This window comes from Coptis chinensis, chromosome 5 (assembly GCF_015680905.1).
Source record: "Coptis chinensis isolate HL-2020 chromosome 5, ASM1568090v1, whole genome shotgun sequence".
NCBI lineage: Eukaryota > Viridiplantae > Streptophyta > Magnoliopsida > Ranunculales > Ranunculaceae > Coptis > Coptis chinensis.
In genome coordinates this window covers 67,883,677-67,900,974 of record NC_141460.1, presented here as the reverse complement: position 1 = coordinate 67,900,974, position 17,298 = coordinate 67,883,677, and the positions used below count along the sequence as shown (strand labels likewise).

Genomic DNA, 17,298 nt, shown 5'->3' with positions numbered 1-17,298 from the left:
ATCCCGACCTGTATCTTCATTGTTCTCTTCTTATATGTTTCTTTTCTCTTTAGCACATTGTGCCTCTAATTTGTTATGAAGAATTTCATGCAAATGATGTTTATGAAGGTTAGTGTCTTCATTTTAGAGAGAAAATTTGTTTATTTTTATTTTTGTAGTGGTTGAAGACTTGATTTAAGGTTCTGTAGGTAATTCCAATTAGAATTCTTTTATTTGTTTATGATTATGGTAGCACTAAGAAATGTGGGATTAGGTGCATTCTATGTGATTGTAATCATGGCTTTAACAATTTGATGTAATTTTATTTTTTAGGTGGAGGTGGAGGTGGAGAATGGAGGAACAGCTACACTGGGGTGGAAACATGCATAGTCAAGAAAACTATAACAGGTAAAATTATACTAGCATTGAAATTGATTTGGACTACATGCACATTATAAAACATGTATAAGAGACTTGTGATTTCTTTCCCTTTGATTTTTAAACTTTGTTTCTCTAATTCCTTTGTTGTACAGAAAGATATAACAAGGGCACCTCTGATCGAAGTTAAATTCGAGGGAATATTGAACCGATGCAACTCAAGCTATAGATGTACATAATTATAGGTATATTATATTCTTCTTTCAATCTGATTTTGTTTAGTTTTGGAGATTTTTTTAATTACCTTTTGTTTTTTTGGGGGGATTGTAGTATATTTGTTGTTACATGGAATGTGGGTGGAAAGTCTCCACCAAATTATTTAAACCTTGAAGATTGGCTTCATACTTCACCTCCAAAGATATATTTATGTTCTAGGGTATGTTTTTATTATTCAATTTTGTTTTATCATGCAATTTCTTCATCCTTGCAACAAGCACAAGGCTTAAAGAAGTCCTCCTTTTCTAGATTTCAGAAATTGTTCCTTTGAATCTTTGGAAATGTTTTGGGATTAGAAGACAATCTGCTTGTGGCGGAAAATGGATGGATCTTATTCGAAAAACACTAAACCATCTCCCTGGCGCAAGTGGAGGTGGTGATAAGTGCTCAAAAAGTGCAATTTAACCCTCGATTATACCTCTTGTTCAACTATCTTAGTGGACTAATAGTGCTTGTAAGTTGTGTTTTATGATTCTACAGGTCAAAGAGAGAGTTTTGAAGAATATTAGAGAAAAAGGGGTAAAACGGAGCAATTCGGAGCATTAAGGATCACATGGGAAGCCCGTGGACAATCATGGAGAAGGCCAAGGAATTGGAGCTATTAAAGAAGCAACTTGGACCTATTTTAAAGCCTATTTGGAAGCCCAAGGCCAAAGGATTCGTTGCTTAGACCAAAGCCCACATAAGAGACAAAATCGGCTAACGCGTCTGGGACGCATGGATCGAGCGTCTAGACGCATTGATCGCGTCTGAGATGCATGAATAGTGCATCCAGACGCATGGATCGACACTGTAGCCAATTTCTTCTCAGTTTTGGAGATGAAGTTGGACTCTGAAAGAAGTCTATTTGTATTAGAAAAGAAATGACGGTTTGGAATGCTTCTAGAGCTCATTGTAACCTCTATAAATAGAGGACCTAAGTGCCTCATGTAATTTGCCAATTCACTTATACTCTTATCTCCAGAACTTGAGACAGAGAGAGATTAATAATAAAATATCAGTTTTAACTAGCTGAGTCTTAATAAATTAGTCTTTCTAATTTTATGTTCTTCGACTCTTCTTCTTCTCATTCTTCGTGTTCTTCCTTCTTTATGGAAGGCTAATCTTCTCCTTCAAGGGAGAAGATGAAGCCGGTGCTTAAGGTTCAATGATTCTTTTGGTTCACGGTGTTCTTCAATCAGGTTAGTTTTTTATGTTTTTAGTTATTAGTTCCATTGCCCAGACCAGGGGATGGAAGTATAGATTAAGGTTTTTAGTTATTTCAATCGAATATCATGTTAGTTTAGGATTTTATTTATTGCAATTGAATATTTGCTAGTGACATGCTTTTATTTATTGCAATTGAATATAATGCTATAATAGGGTTTTATTTATTGTAATTGAATATTATACTATTATTCTCTACTTTTCTTCTAGTTGTGTAGTATTTTAGAGTAAATGAAATATTCCTTGTGTTTGCCTTAGATGGTGATTCATTGAATAGCTGCCCAAACTCACATAAAAGGAAATAAGATACTAGTAACATGAACATAGGAACAACCTTAAGTAGAGTTATTCGTTAACGATGTTTCATCCAAGAGGGCATCGGCACTCGCTCGATTGCCTAATTGTAGTCTACTTGTGAGAACAACCATGAAGCAGAAGGTCATAGATAAAAAGTATTGGTGGATTCTAATATCTTGAATTCCGTCCCTTATAAATTCTCAATAGTTTAGTTTAGTTTAATTTAGTTTAGTTTAGTTTATCATTAGAATCTAAAATATCTACAATCATAGTTTTTAATCCCTTAACCCCTTTTCCAGTCCTGTCATTCATATAAACATACACTTAAAAGTGAAACGATACCCTACTCATCCTTTAATTATTGAGGGATAATTAGGTTTTTATACGCTTCTATTTTGTTCAACGACCATTATCTATCTACATCATCCATATACCATCTCATCTACATACAAAAAAATAGGCGAGGTCAGGTGGGGGCTATCAGACGCCATCTCTTGTTCTTGATCCAGTCTGTGAATTGGATGCTGATTTGGAAGGATCAACAAGGCAGAAGTCATCTTCTTTTTTCCATCGCCTATCATTTCAGTCCTTGAGTCAGAGTTTCTCTTCACTAATAATTGGTGTTCATTTGTAGCTCAATAACTACTCTTCCTTTGAGGGGGTTATGTACTGCAAGCCTCACTTTGATCAACTCTTTAAGAGGACTGGAATCAAAGTTTGGACAAAAGTTTGAAAGTGTGTGGTACTCAATTCGTTGAATATGATGTTATTACTTATTAGTTTCATCTCATCACTGCTCATTTCCTTTCTCACTTTTTGTTGGTGCTCCTAGAGCTGTTAAAGTTGACAAATCTGTTGATGAGGTACTAAATTACAAGATTTATCCCTTGAATTACCCATTATCCTATATATAAAAAGCTATATGCAAACGTTAAACATATTTTTGAGTTCATGCAAATTCTTTGTACGTACAACACTTTTTAAGTTGTTTATGGTTGTGGATTGAATTGCATAGGGCCATGCCAATAGCTAAGTTTCAAATATGTTCAGTGGAACTCAAGATAAGTGTGTTGCTTGCAAGAAAACCGTTTACCCAATTGAAAAAGGTATTCGGAAAATGCTTATCAAGCTTTACTATCTTTATATGTATTGTTTAACTCTGTGGCGATAGTCGAAGCGTAGGTTCAAAAAACCAAATGAATTGATGCAATATATGATATTTATGTTATGATTGGCATTCAACGACTTGCAGGTGTGCTATCTTTATGGAAATAAATGTGGAAGAGTTGCTTTGTGTGATTAACTGAGTGGGTGTTTAAATGTCAGATATTGCATCAATGATATGGGATGTCCCAGAGGTGAAAGAGCATATGTAGCTTTTTCTTTTGTTGTGTATTGGAAGTTGAACACATTTATATTGGTGACAATGGTACAATGGGAACCAGATAACCTACTTTTTCATGAAGCTGTGCGGCACATTGTTTCTCACACTGCAGTAGATGTGAATCAGCTAATGAAAATGAATTGCAGCAGGTATGGAACATAACAGGAACTGGGAGGAGGCAACTTCAATTTCTTTGATCTGGTTCCCCAATAGAATTGAAGACATGCAACACTACTTTGCTTGAAGCTACGAGAGAGTCCTGGGAAGAGGTTATGCATCTATATTATTTGAATTGCTATTGTTGGCTGTGTTAACTTCATTTGTAGCATGTACACTTCTAGAATAAAATGTATTGTTTATTATGTTATTTTCATTTGTGGCATATGCAAGTAATATATTAGCTTATACTATATAGATTTCTTTTTTGCGATCTATGTGTGTAAAAAGCCTGATCATATAGTGAGAACAAAAACACCCATATATTGACAACACAAAAGTACTGCCATAATACTTAATGGTTCTATGGGGATTTATTGTCATATAAAATACAAATCCATGAGGGGTTTTTATCTCACTTGATTAAATTGAAATGGTTTTATGTGTATAACTTCAATCTAGAGAAAGCATGCAGAACCTGATATGAGTTCATGTTATTGTATTGAATGAATCTGATATGTCATTGGCACAGACATTCACTTGAGTACATTAAACAAAAACTGATGACGTTTTACAAAAGAAACTAGGGGATATTTGAGCGAGCCTGCAAGCTCACTTTGGGGTTGGTAACTTGGTATTGCTTTTCTAGCATAGACTTTGGTAAAAGGCCAAATAACTAAATAAGTGATGCAAATATCTTTCTTAAGTACTATGTTGTGTGCAGAAAACCTATTGTTTCAGATAAGTCAAAGAACCCTATACTATTGAAGTGTCTCATTGGGTATTCTTTTGTAGGTATTCATATTGGTTTGGACTTGGAAGATGGGAGCTTCATGGCATCGTGAAACCCAATTGAAGATCTATCAGTACAATCTGTCTTCCCATCCTCCTTAAATTTGTATGTCAATACTCCCATGTGTGTTATCAATATATTATTTTTCGTTTTTGTAAGACTGCTAATCCTCACACTTGGTGCATATGCGTTCAGTGTGGAAGCACCTTCTTCAGAGGCCAATACATTTTACCTGAATGAACACTCAATAAAGGCTAGAAGTATGTAACCCAACATTAGCTGTTTATGATGCATTGAATGGGATCACTTGAGACCAAAACTACTCAAGTGCATATTAATATTGAGCTTACAACCTTCAGATTAGAAAAAATCAGATAAAGCAAATTGAGGAAAGATTGAAGCCAGTGTTGTGGAGCGACTATAAATTTCTACAATGGTTTTTGTATATGTAATAAAATTTTCCACTGTTGAGAGTTTAGAATTTTGCACATGCATTGAGATGTTTGTTATCAAAAGAAATATCACTCTTGCATTTTCAGAAAATAATTTTTTTTATTATTATCTAATTTGTTTTTAGGTTGCCAATTTAGCAGCTACTGTGAACATTAGTAGTAGAACACTGACATAAGTTCATAAAAGAACTTCAGAAACTAAGCATGTCCTGGCTAGGCTTTTTTCATCTCTTACTCACGTGGCAGAGCACGTGCATTGAGTGGGGTGACTTGAGGCTATAGATAGTGGATGAGAAATTTCAAGGTGTGTTCTCTTAAAAAAAAATGATAATCTTTGAGTGAGATTGTGGAGGTGGGGGACTTCCACAGATGGTAAAGGCAGGGCCGGCTCTGAGGGGTAAGCAACATAGGTAGGTCTAGTTTTGTGTAAAATGTCTTTATCCAAAGTCAAACTTGGGCTGAAATGAACAAAGTGTAAGGTTCTAACCAGTAGATCACTCACATTTTGATGTTAAGAGAACCTTAAAATTAGTTATTATTTATAAACAATATGCATATGATTTTTTACTAGATATTTTGAGTTTTACAAAAGCCCGATTTTAAAAACTCGCCTAAGCCCCCACAATCTCAGAGCCGCCCCTCGGTAAAGGAGTACAAATCGAACATGGGAGAAGAGGAGGCTCCTAAAACAGTCATATATGTGTCAACAAAATCTATCCAATTTGCTACAATCCTTCTCGTAGTTTTTTCTTAATTTTAGGTAACCATATATTTTTTTTGTCTTTTAACTATGAAAAATGAAATCAACCCGTACTTTAGCACTCTTTCCCTTTCTCTGCCTTTTGTGGGTTTAACTTTTTTTTTTTCCTCTATTTGTATTCTTTTAATTTCAAAAATCGTTTTTTTGTTGTTGTAGCGTGCTGTGTTTTTCTTTTGAAAACTTACTAATTTCAAATTATTATTTTTTCATAAAAGAAAGATTTCAGGAAAATAAAAAAGATATATGTAAATACGTATTTATACTGAATCAACTACAGTACTTAGTTTGGCGGTGGGCTGAGAAAGCTGGGAGTTGTGATGGGCTTTCTAAAAACTAAGCCCATTTTGCTTCGAAAGCGGAACGTATGACACGTGCACAATCCAATAAGCAACAGTAAGGGTAAATCAGAAATTAGAAAAGCAATGGGTTCTTCTTCAGTGATTACCCCCGAAGATGTTTTAGAATCACTAATGAACGATGGTACAATTGATGCTATTCGTTTGAAAATCATCAATCAGCTCAAAGCCAATGTAAGTTTATACTATATTCAATTTCATAGTTTAATTGTTTCGAATTAATGCAATCATATTTGTAGAAAGTTGTTGTGTTTCGAGTTTTAGAACTCATGTCATGATTGCCCCATAAGAATAGACAACTTGTAGTCCAATCAGATACTAAATATGAGCTTTTATAGGGACACCATTTATGGCCTCTCTATAACGTATAAAAGATAATGTTGTTTGAAATATGATTGCGTCTTAGCTTTACAGAACCTGAAAGTTTGAATATGTTTTCTCTAAGTAAGATCGTCCGTACTTGCACAACTCTTAAAAGTAATTTTCAAGTAGTTGCTGTGTGTCTGGGATGAATATATGAATACCAAACATATCTGTGCCAGCTGATGGGATTGACTTTTTTTTTTTTTTTGATCGAGTTGAAATCTTAGACTTACCTTTAAGATCAGGGGACCACACTTTCGGGAGCACCTCTGTGTACCTTATTGATATGCAGACCCTTTGAATGAAAAAAAATTGGTGAAATGGAATAGGCGAGGATCACGAGTTATTGCGTCCATGGAACCACCTTATCCTTGTGGCCCTTAAGGTCCTGAACAGATGGATATAGGATTGTTTGTACAGAGGTGGAACACAGCCAGTTGTCTCTCCATAAGTCGACCTTTTCACCATTGCGGATTACCCATTGGCTTCTAGAATTAACTTCAGATATTGCTTCTTTGATCCTGGTCCAGATGAGAGATCTTGTAGTACTGAATAATCTCACCATCCGTGGTCATGCACTTAACCGTTCATGAATTTCCCAAAATCAGCTTCTTCAGTTAAAGTTGTCGATGAAAGCTTCACATGCATTGAAGTGTTGATGTCTCTTAGCCTTCTAATACGCAACCCTCTTTCAGAGAAAGGGTTGCAAACTTTTTCCCATATCACAGTAGTGTCTCTTGACTTTGTAGGATCCACAGTCCATAAAAGGTTCTCATGGTTTTTTTAGCGTATTTAATAAGTTAGGATGGTCTCTTATAAATGGACATGTTATAGATAGGGATGCTATCCAAAACGGCTTTAATAAGTACTACCCTACCTTTGAAAGGCAACATATGCAATTTTGATTCAATTATACATATTATGACTAATATGAATTTGTTAACATATTTCGATCATTTGCACCAGGTTTGACTTTAATACAATTGTTTATTGACTTTAGTTAGTTTCAATTGTTGTTTGTTAGTTATAAGCCTATAATAATATGAATTTGGTGGCATAATTGAAGATGACAGGAATTGACCTGATTGTTTTGAGGCGCTTTAATTAGAAAAATAGGCTTTTATGATAAATGACTTTCAAATTGATTCACCACTCTATGTTCAATTATGCGCTGGCAACACAAAATTGTCAAGTTTTGGGTTCTCGAACTCATGTGATGTGAGGATATGAATTTAACACACAGCACTACTAAAGCAAGGCCTATAGCAATTAACACGAATGAAAAGTCTTGCACCTCGACAATATAACAATATAATTCCTCATTGCTTCCAATTCTGAAATAGTTGGTTCTCACTGTTTAACTCTTTCCTCATACTGACCCTCCTCTTCATCCTCAACAATTACATCCTGGTACTGCTGGAACTCAGTCACCAAGTCGTTTATGTTTCTCTGAGCCCCGGTAAATTCCATTTCATCCATCCCTACTCTGGAGTTCCAGTGCAAAAAACCCATTCTCCTAAACATAGATAAATTACCCATCCTGACCATCTTCCCAAATCAAAGTTGAACTGCCCACGAACATGGATGCCATCTTCAGCCCCATGGGTGGGGTGTCTCAGACGCTTGACTTCACATTGTTGGAGATCCACTCCACTGAGTATTATGAGTTCTTGTTCTGCTCATCCACCTCCTTGGTGCCTCGTTACTCCTGAACATGGCTTAGGCTATGAGATAATGACCGATCTGCTGCACAATATCGTATTCTTTGAATCCCACGCCCATTGACTTAGCTCTGGGACAGTAAGCGAGTTGTACTACTGGGATCCATGGGATGTAAAGTGGAGCAAAACCCCACCATAAATAAATGGAGTGTTGGAAAGGGAGTTAGGTTCACCACCAGCTTATGCAGATCAGAGTTCAGCTGTCTTGAAACCTGAGCAGCATGTCACACCATTCCGCTGCCACTTTGCTGCCTGTGTCTTTGGTCAAGTATTCAATTGAGATGTCAAGACCAGTATATTATCACCTACAGTTGAAAATTAGCCGCACTGAGTCGTTTTTCCATTTTAGCACCTCTGTGCCTTTGGTCAACTGAGATGCCAAGAATTAACAGAAAGTAGACACAAGAACATGCTGTTTTCCTAATCTTTTCATATTGGGGCATATTGGGGACCTTTAGAATAAGATTTTAATGTTAAAACTTGAGGCCTGTTCTAATTGATATCACCCGATTGAAATAATCAATAAGCTCGAAGCTAATGTAAATTTTTTGTCAATACTGAAAATTGTTCACTTTGGTTCAATAATATTAATTGGGATTGCTTCAAGTCGATGAGATGTTTGTTAGGTCAAGCTTTGAGCAATTGGGCACTCGGTTCGAAAAGAAATTAAACTGTTTGTTGATTTTGTTAGTATGAAATTGTGTAATGATATTCAGCTCATTGAATTGGTTGTTATAATGTGATTGTAGCCCATTATTGATATTTGTAGTTAATTAAGATGAATTATGTCGAGTTTACTCATTGAATTAATTCTGTGTCAGAATGAAAAAAGCATTGAGAACTCTTCAAAACCGAAAATGTGGATGTGAAGTATGCCAGCTTCAATAAAACTGATAATCAAAATAATTAATCAAATGTAATTGCATTTTGGTTGAGGAGTGCCTTTAACTCATATCTATTGGTAGACTATCTGCCAATGGGTTTAACATTCGGGTCGATTATGTACCGATTGCATGATTGTGTTCTATTCCAGGCAGTTATTTATGTACTTATCCTCACTATGTTATCGCTTTGGAGTTTCAGAGTTGTTTGTAGTTTACATAACCACAGATGTTGAAAATGATTTCCCACTGCGTTTCCAATTGTTCCTTTGGTAATTTAGAAGTTTGATATTGATACTTCGGTTTCCAACATAACCACATGAGGCACAGACGTTGTAACTGACTCACCACTGCATTTCCAATTATGCCGCTGGAAATACAGAAGTTTGATACTTCAGTTTCCAACATTACCAGAGATGTGGAAAATGATTCACTGCTGCATTTCCAATTATGCCGCTGGCAATACAGGAGTGTCAGTTTTCAGTTCTTGCACTAAATTGATAGTAGGATATGATTGTGGAGATCATGTTTAGGACATTTTTGTCGCAACCAGAAAATCGTGTGTAGGTTCCTTGGCACATGTAGTGAGAGTTATGCTTATAGGAACTGCTAGAGACATGAGGTGTCCGTATCTCTAGAAAGCTTGGTGTACAGCGTGAAGTCGAATTGTATTCCTTTTCTCTTCCTAATATTCTTGGATAGAAATGTTTTTACTAGTGTAAGTTGATTTCATCGAGCATGTTTAGAAAGGCTATAGAATCCTCTATGGCATGTTATTAGTGTTAGAGATAGATTAACACCCACATGAGCAAACTTTGACCAGTGTTTTGGGACCTATAGCCTTAGATAAAGCCATAAATGCAGATGCTTGTTCTAATTTTGTGTGATCTTTGTGGCTTATAGGAGGAGCTGAAGAAAACACTATTACAATGGTGGAGCAGAGTAAGGTTCTTAACACCCCTGGTGCTGAGAAACAAACTAAGAGAGAACTGTTTGATGCCCTCCGACAAGAGTTAGAGTAAGTGGTCTCAGTCCCTTCTTTTATTTGATGCGCTCCAACAAGAGTTAGAGATGCATCTGTTTCACAGGTAGGTTTCCAGGGTCAAAACGGTTGGTAATGGTTTTAGATGGTTTAGTGCCTAGGAATAATCCAATTAAGTATTCACCCTTGCAAGTAGTTAAACCCGAAAATTTTCAGGTGGGTGAAACTTTCGGGTACCCTCAAGTATTCTCATTATATATAAGATTATGTGACATTTAATACTTTATTCCTTAAAGCCGCAATATCTGTCAAGCTGCCACGGGCGGGCATTGGGAAGTACCCTTTTCTGCAGTGAAGGTGGGAATCAAACCCAAGACCTTGGGCCCAACCTCCCAAAAATTGACCAGTAGGCCAGTTCTCTTGTTGACCAAGTTAGCAAGAAATGACACCAAGGGAGCATTATACTGGATCCTAGCGTTTCCATAAATCCACAAGATGTATAAATAATTAATAAGTTCAGAGCTAATGTTTGAGATGCCCATATAGCAAATTCTTTGCAGAAATTGGTGTGATCGTTACTATCTATGTTAAACAATCTCCAAGTATTTTTTCGGAAAACAGAAAATGTTGTAATGGGCAAAGGGTCCAATAGAGAACTGATGGATATAGTTATGAGGTTATGATTAATGCTCAAGCTGAAACGTGCTCAAGCATACAATAAGGCCGCAATTTCTGTAAATTTATATTACTGCAAAATTCTGTCAAATTGAGGTTTCATGTAGTTCAATCATATCTCTTTGCATCATGCAGGACTCCAGTGCTTGAAAAGGCTTCCAAATCATTTTGGGAGCTAACTGTGGAAGATGATGGGTTAGGGAAAGAAATAAGTGAAACTGTGGAGAGAGTTTTTTATCAATTAAGTGGGCTGGAACCTCCTTTCCCTGTGGCACTTGGTGATGCCCAACCAGGTAAAGAGAGACAACAGGGTAATTCAGAAACTTCCTCGAAGAAAAGGGAGCTACACTACACTACAAGGAGGGACAAGTGAAGTTTCTGATGGATCTACCTGTCCTGCAATTCCTTAAACTGTGGTAATGCCCCTTTGAAAGTTGAAGGATGGCATCATCTTGTGAAGCCTTTGACTAATCGTGCTATGCTCATCTTGCATCTTGTGCTACTTCTATGTCAAAGGATTGCTCTATGTCAAATATTGTGGTTAAAGGTGATTACTGTCCAGGAAACAGAAGTGGTCTTAATAACTGAAGAACATAAGAGACGATTTTCAAATCTGATCCGGTTGCTGTATTGTTAAGTAAATCTCCTTCACTTTGCCCACCAGGTAGTATTGTAGTGAGGTAAATGTGGGTCGAAATGGATGATGAATTGTACCAACTTTTAATCCATTATTATTAGTAATAAAATGGGTTCAGGGTTTGTCTTTATAATATTCAATTATTCATACACCTGACCCTCAATGTGGGGCCCATCAAAGGAGGATCAGAAATCCTTTACAAAGATAATCAGATGGTGATCATCAGTCCATGGCGTCATGGCAACACGAGACATGGAACATGGATCCCTGGGAGTAGGCCGAGTGAAGCAGACTTGGTGCTTGACCGAAGGCATTGTAGTGCACATCTAATGACTTCCCATTTCGAGGCAAAACAAGCTAGCTCTTTCCCAGCCTTATAGATTTCAGACGCAGCTGATGTATATCATGCAGTAACGAGTGTTTTCCTTTGTGACGGTACCATGTAGCATGTCCAACTACTGACATTTCAGATGATGTCCAATCTCTTTGTTACGGGATATAAATCACAACTGTTGTATGTTTTCCCCACGGATCAGGCATCAATGGAACGAATGTGGAATGTGTCTGGATGGATCTGCTAAACATTCTGCACTCCGTATTTCTCCAAGAACTCCTTTAATTGAGCTTCACTGTGTCCCTATTGACCGGCAACACATCAAAGTTCAGCAATATCATAATGGGGAATCAATTTTGGTGAAAATTGGCTACTGCAACTTCTGAACAACAATGATCAAGAATATTTAACAGGGACAAACTGAAAAACAGTTAGCAGTCAGTGACCCGGTTCAAGCCAGGGAAGCCAACCTAACATGAAAATGATAAAATGAAGTCTGGATATTATTTAGTATAGTAATATCCTTGGTATATATTTAAAAAGTTGATGTATAGGGGAGATGAGCTGCCTAATGATAGGTTGATAAAATGAGCAAACACACGTAATAGTAACCTAGTACCAGGATTACCGCACGTGTTAGTTTAAGTCTCCTATACTCGGTTGGCGAGAGTGTTTCAGAAATCAGAAGTACGTATGAAAGAAGAAGAACTATTTCACATTACACTTATGACGTGGACTATCCCACTTAGAGATATAGTGGGCTGTTAGGCGATCGCCCTCCTAAGTGCAATGAAGGTCAATAACCCAGGCCATCCCATATATGGACCTTTCGTGATCCTCGCCACTGTGTTTCGCGTTGTTTATGATATGATTTTATATTTCGGTCTGCATCCCTTGCAGCTGCTCTCCCATGTGAGACTAAATCCTAGTTCAGCAAAGAGTTTGTCAGCATGAAACTATTCACATATATATCTTGGAGAAGCACCCGGCGCAATACCTATACACTGTAGTACGCCATTCTATTACACTCCAATTATTTGTGTAATATGTAATGGTCTACATAGCACAGGGCCTTTCTTTGAAGCCACCTCTAAGAAGGAAAAAGCCACAGGAATATCTCCGGCCAGCATCGCTGAGCAACTACAGTAGAAGCAATTAAGGAGGTCAAATGAGCAGAGCACAAGCTTAATATACCCTTTGTACTGTTGTGCTTCCTTTGGTCCCGCTAGCAAAGAAATCAAATATGTGGATGGAGCTCGTCCATTTTCTTTTTAGCAGCTGTAGAGTTGGTAGTAAGCAATTCGAGCGAGCCAGCAAATTGCTCTCTCGCCAATGTTACTACATACTTTGGCATCTAACATTGGTAATCCTGTTCAGAGAGTTGTTTTCAGAAGCCTCTTCAAGAGAGGATTGATCGAGAAACTGGGAGAACACACTTCAACCAAAGATTACAAGATGTAGATATATTGAAGAAGCAGTGATGAGTCTTAACCCATAAATTTTGGGATAATACCCAAGGACTTCCTTCTCCCAAATGCTGCAAACTGCAGGAGCTCAAGCCATTATGGAAAATATAGGCTAGGCAAAAGGGTATGTTTAATTGACCTCAGCGTTAGACATGGATGCAGTGGATAGTCTTGATGCATGCTGTTGCAGCAAGAAGTGAGTTCCCTGCTGAGCTTCTCAAGGTAACTGCTATTGGAACAATTTTCTACAACAAACTATCGAGGAGAAGATGGCCTGAAAGAATATTCACTAGTTCAAAACATTGTTGCAACTGGTTGCAACTGAGACTCTGATAGAACATCTTTCCTTGTATTTCCCATAGTGTACACTGCTGATTTTACGCCAAATAGCACCTACACTAACCACAAAACAAACGGGCCTAGAATTATGACTAAAAAGATAATCTTTTAAAATATTTTTATTAATAATCAAAATTTAATTTTTCTTTGCTAAAATTAACAACATTCAAATCAAATAAATAGAGATTTATAAAATTTATCACTAACTGAGATACTTATTGATTTATTTATAAATTTTATCAAAATTTGGAGAAACTCTAACACTAAAACAAAATAAGTCTTGTAATAATTTATTAACCTAAGCAATAATATTTTCTCCTACTTTAACACAATTGAAATCAAAACATAACTTTTAAAGACCGGAAATTATTCAAGAGCACGTTTTAAGATACTCATTCATTCAATTTTATGGAAAATGGTTAAAAATTTTTAATTTTGTCAACATTTAAAGACACAATACATTGATTCAATTGAACACAAATATAAAAGCAAACTAGTTAAAATTAAAACAATGTCTTTTACGGGAAAAAAATCTAAAGTGGTGCTGTGCATATTCAATTTCAAGGGTGCCCATTTGGTCTTTATGTTCCGTTTGGTGCCATATACTATCATTCAATATTTCAAATGCATACTATATTTAATTATTTAATGCATACTTATCATTCAATGCATATTATATTTAAATAAATATCAAGCAATATGATATATGGAGGTATTCCACATTTATCCATGCCTTTACTTTAGTCATTTAGTTATATGCCTTGATATTGGGGCAAAAGTCGAAAATGAAAAAAAGCTGGAAGGAATTCAACAGCCCTCAAATATATATATACAAAATAAAACAAAAAGGATAAGATAAAATACATAGTAATGACGGAAAAACGTAATAACATATATGATTATATACTTATTGACTTAGTAATATCATGGATTCGATATTGATCTAGAAGATGCATATTTTGCACCCAATTTGTTTAGGTCTTCTATTTGTTGGTAGAATGCATCATCGAATGTCCCCTTGGCTGGCAGAGAGTACAGTTTGATTTTCCATTAGGAGCGCGTGATTTTGCAAGGATTGAGAATGAGTTTCCAAGATCTCTTCCTGTTCAACATCATGAGTTGCTTGACGATCTTGGAAATCCTGAAGAGTTGTGATGATGATATTCTGACGAGCGTGTAGTTCCCTCAAACCCTGATGAAGGAGTTTAATGCCGTCCATAGGATTAATAATATTCACCATGGCATTTTCATCAAATAAATGGTCAGAATTTGAGCTTGGGGTGTTCTGCTCATCTATCAGAGTATTAGGGGTCCAAAAACCAACAGAGTAGTCTGTTTGAAAGACCTTTATATATGCTCTTTGAAGGGGTGTCTCTGGAGAAATTACTGGATAACCCCAACGCATCATAATCTGCGTAACCAAAGTGGGTAAAGCTGCTGACCTTCTTGTTTTCTTGGTGATTACGTTCCAGAGGTGTTGGATCATACAAAAGTCATCTCTCTGAGTTTGCAAAATCCAAAGTAGGTGAAGCTGAGGCTTTGTGACTTCAGATTGGTGTGATGTACCTAACACATTATGTCCCAACCAGTGGAGCACAACACGTTGATTCTGTTTCAAAGAGCGTTGAAGAACAATGTGATGTGTATTTTCGACGCGCCATGAGATAACGGTAGCTCGCAGTAAAGTTTTTGCGGAATCAAATGATGACTCTTGAAAAAGGGATTCCTGGTTATTTATTGGGATTTGAAGTATGTCGGAGATCATGTCCTTATTCAATTCCAAACGTTGTCCATAGGCATTGAAGTAGAATCTTCCATCTTCATAACCGCTAAATTGGTAGAACATCAAAACCAATTCTCGGGAATAACTAGCTGATGAATGATATAGAAGAGTAAGTCCACACGACCCGATTTCAGTGTCAAAATAAGGAGAAAACCGCCCTCTTGAAAGATTTCAGTGTAGTCTTTCTTTTCCGTTATTTTTCTTGGTTGAGCCATTATTGAGGGAAGGATAGTGAAAATTGTATGAATAAGAATGGCTTAAAAAGAAGAGATTTATAGCCAATCTGGAGTCCAAGTGTAGTTAATGACCCATGTGATTATGAACAATCATCATAGGGGATCCACAGTAAGTCTTTTCATGTCGATATCCAAATATAATTAATGAGATTGTTGAATGTTTAGAAAATCACGGAGGAAAGTTTCACAGGTAGTTAAACTTACACGTAATTCGAATTGATGATCATAACTCAAGAATAGAATATGGATAGAATAATCGAAATCATCCTGACAAGTGTTATGTGTACCTTGTAGCGTCGTGATTTTCTCTGAACACCATTTGTATCCATTAATGATTTTGTTGAATTTTTTTGGATGGCCTTTCGTTGTTATGGTTTGCTTATTTATTTACTTATTATTATTATATTATATATATATATATATATATATATATATATATATATATATATTTTATTATTATTATTATTATTTTTTTTTTTTTATATATATATATTTTTTTTTATGAAATATTATTATTATTATTATTATTATATATATATATATATATATATATATATATATATATATATATATATATATATATATATTAGAGACGAAAAGACAACTAATAGACACAACTAATTAATACGGAACTTCTCCATTTAATACGTAACCCGTACAAATGTGTGAGAATTATTTAACACACCATACTAATATACAAAATGAAAATCGGGAAAACAAGAAAAAACGGTTACATAGATCTAGTTATGCTGCATGTTAATATGCATGAGTGACAAGAGAATGATGATAAACAACGTCATCACAATTAATGTGATAGCCCATTCGTTGCTCCTTTTCCCATCGCCTAGTTTATTCATTATTGTCAAGAAATTGAAAATTTGTGAAGAAGAAGTTGTGAAGATTGAGAGAAGGGAATGAGTGAAAGAGGAAAGGAGAGTTGTATTTATAACTTGGTTTCGACCCGTTGGGCATGTGACCGTTTGGATCATCCGGATTGGGTTCACCGTTGGGCTTTGTGAGAGTAGGCCGATGAATCAAGGAGCAAACTTATATTTTTTGAAAGTACTATATTCGCGATAACATAAATAATTTCTCATTTAAACCGTGCGGAGATACAAAATTATGAGAAATCAACCGATATATAATAATTTAGCACTAAAAATAAAAATGCGATGCATTAGGGGAAATAAATGACATAGTCATTTTAAACCAAAGAAAATAAACAAGACTCTTGGGAATCCTCGGGTTAGCGAGGAAGATGAACCCGGTTTCTACGTCTTCGCCAATTTACCGAACTTCAGTGAGTTGATCAGGCGGGAATGTGGCCTATAGATCAGTAGCAACCGATCTTGGAATTCTTTGGCCGATTAGCCATCATCATTCTCTCGAATTGGCCTTGGCGATTTCTCATTTCTTCTTTGGAATTCATTCTCGAGAAGTAATCATCTCTTCTGGCGAAGAAACATCCTGCGCGTACTAGAATTCATGTTCCTCAAGGCATCCATAGGAGTATTTATTCGGGCGCATGGTATTTTCGTTAAAAGCGATCCGTGGTGAAGGGAGGAGGAGGTATGCGTTATCATGCTCAATGTCATCTCTAGCTACTGGGTCCCAATGGTCCAAAACACAAGTCTCAAAAATTCCAAAATTCTCGAAAGCCCTTGTTTCAATGAAAGCATAGTAGACCCGAACCCTAAATTAAGCATAAGCCGAAAGTAACAAGTACAAAGAAGGAGGTGACCGTTTGGCGGTCGTAAGAATATGGCCCGTGAAATGGACCATACAGAAAGTGTGCTTCCTCTCTGTAGGATCCATGCCAGGTGCAAGAAAGTCTTGTTCACGTC

General features: G+C 36.3%; 1 protein-coding gene across 1 annotated transcript; it reads left to right on the top strand.

The window, feature by feature from the left end:
- The first annotated feature begins 9,905 nt into the window (after positions 1-9,905).
- LOC147498513 (uncharacterized) lies at positions 9,906-11,429 on the top strand. Its single transcript, XM_086560483.1, has 2 exons — positions 9,906-10,020; positions 10,795-11,429. The coding sequence occupies exons 1-2, from the start codon at positions 9,932-9,934 to the stop codon at positions 11,030-11,032; spliced, it is 327 nt and encodes a 108-aa protein (XP_086416609.1). The 5' UTR covers positions 9,906-9,931; the 3' UTR covers positions 11,033-11,429.
- Positions 11,430-17,298: the final 5,869 nt, after the last annotated feature.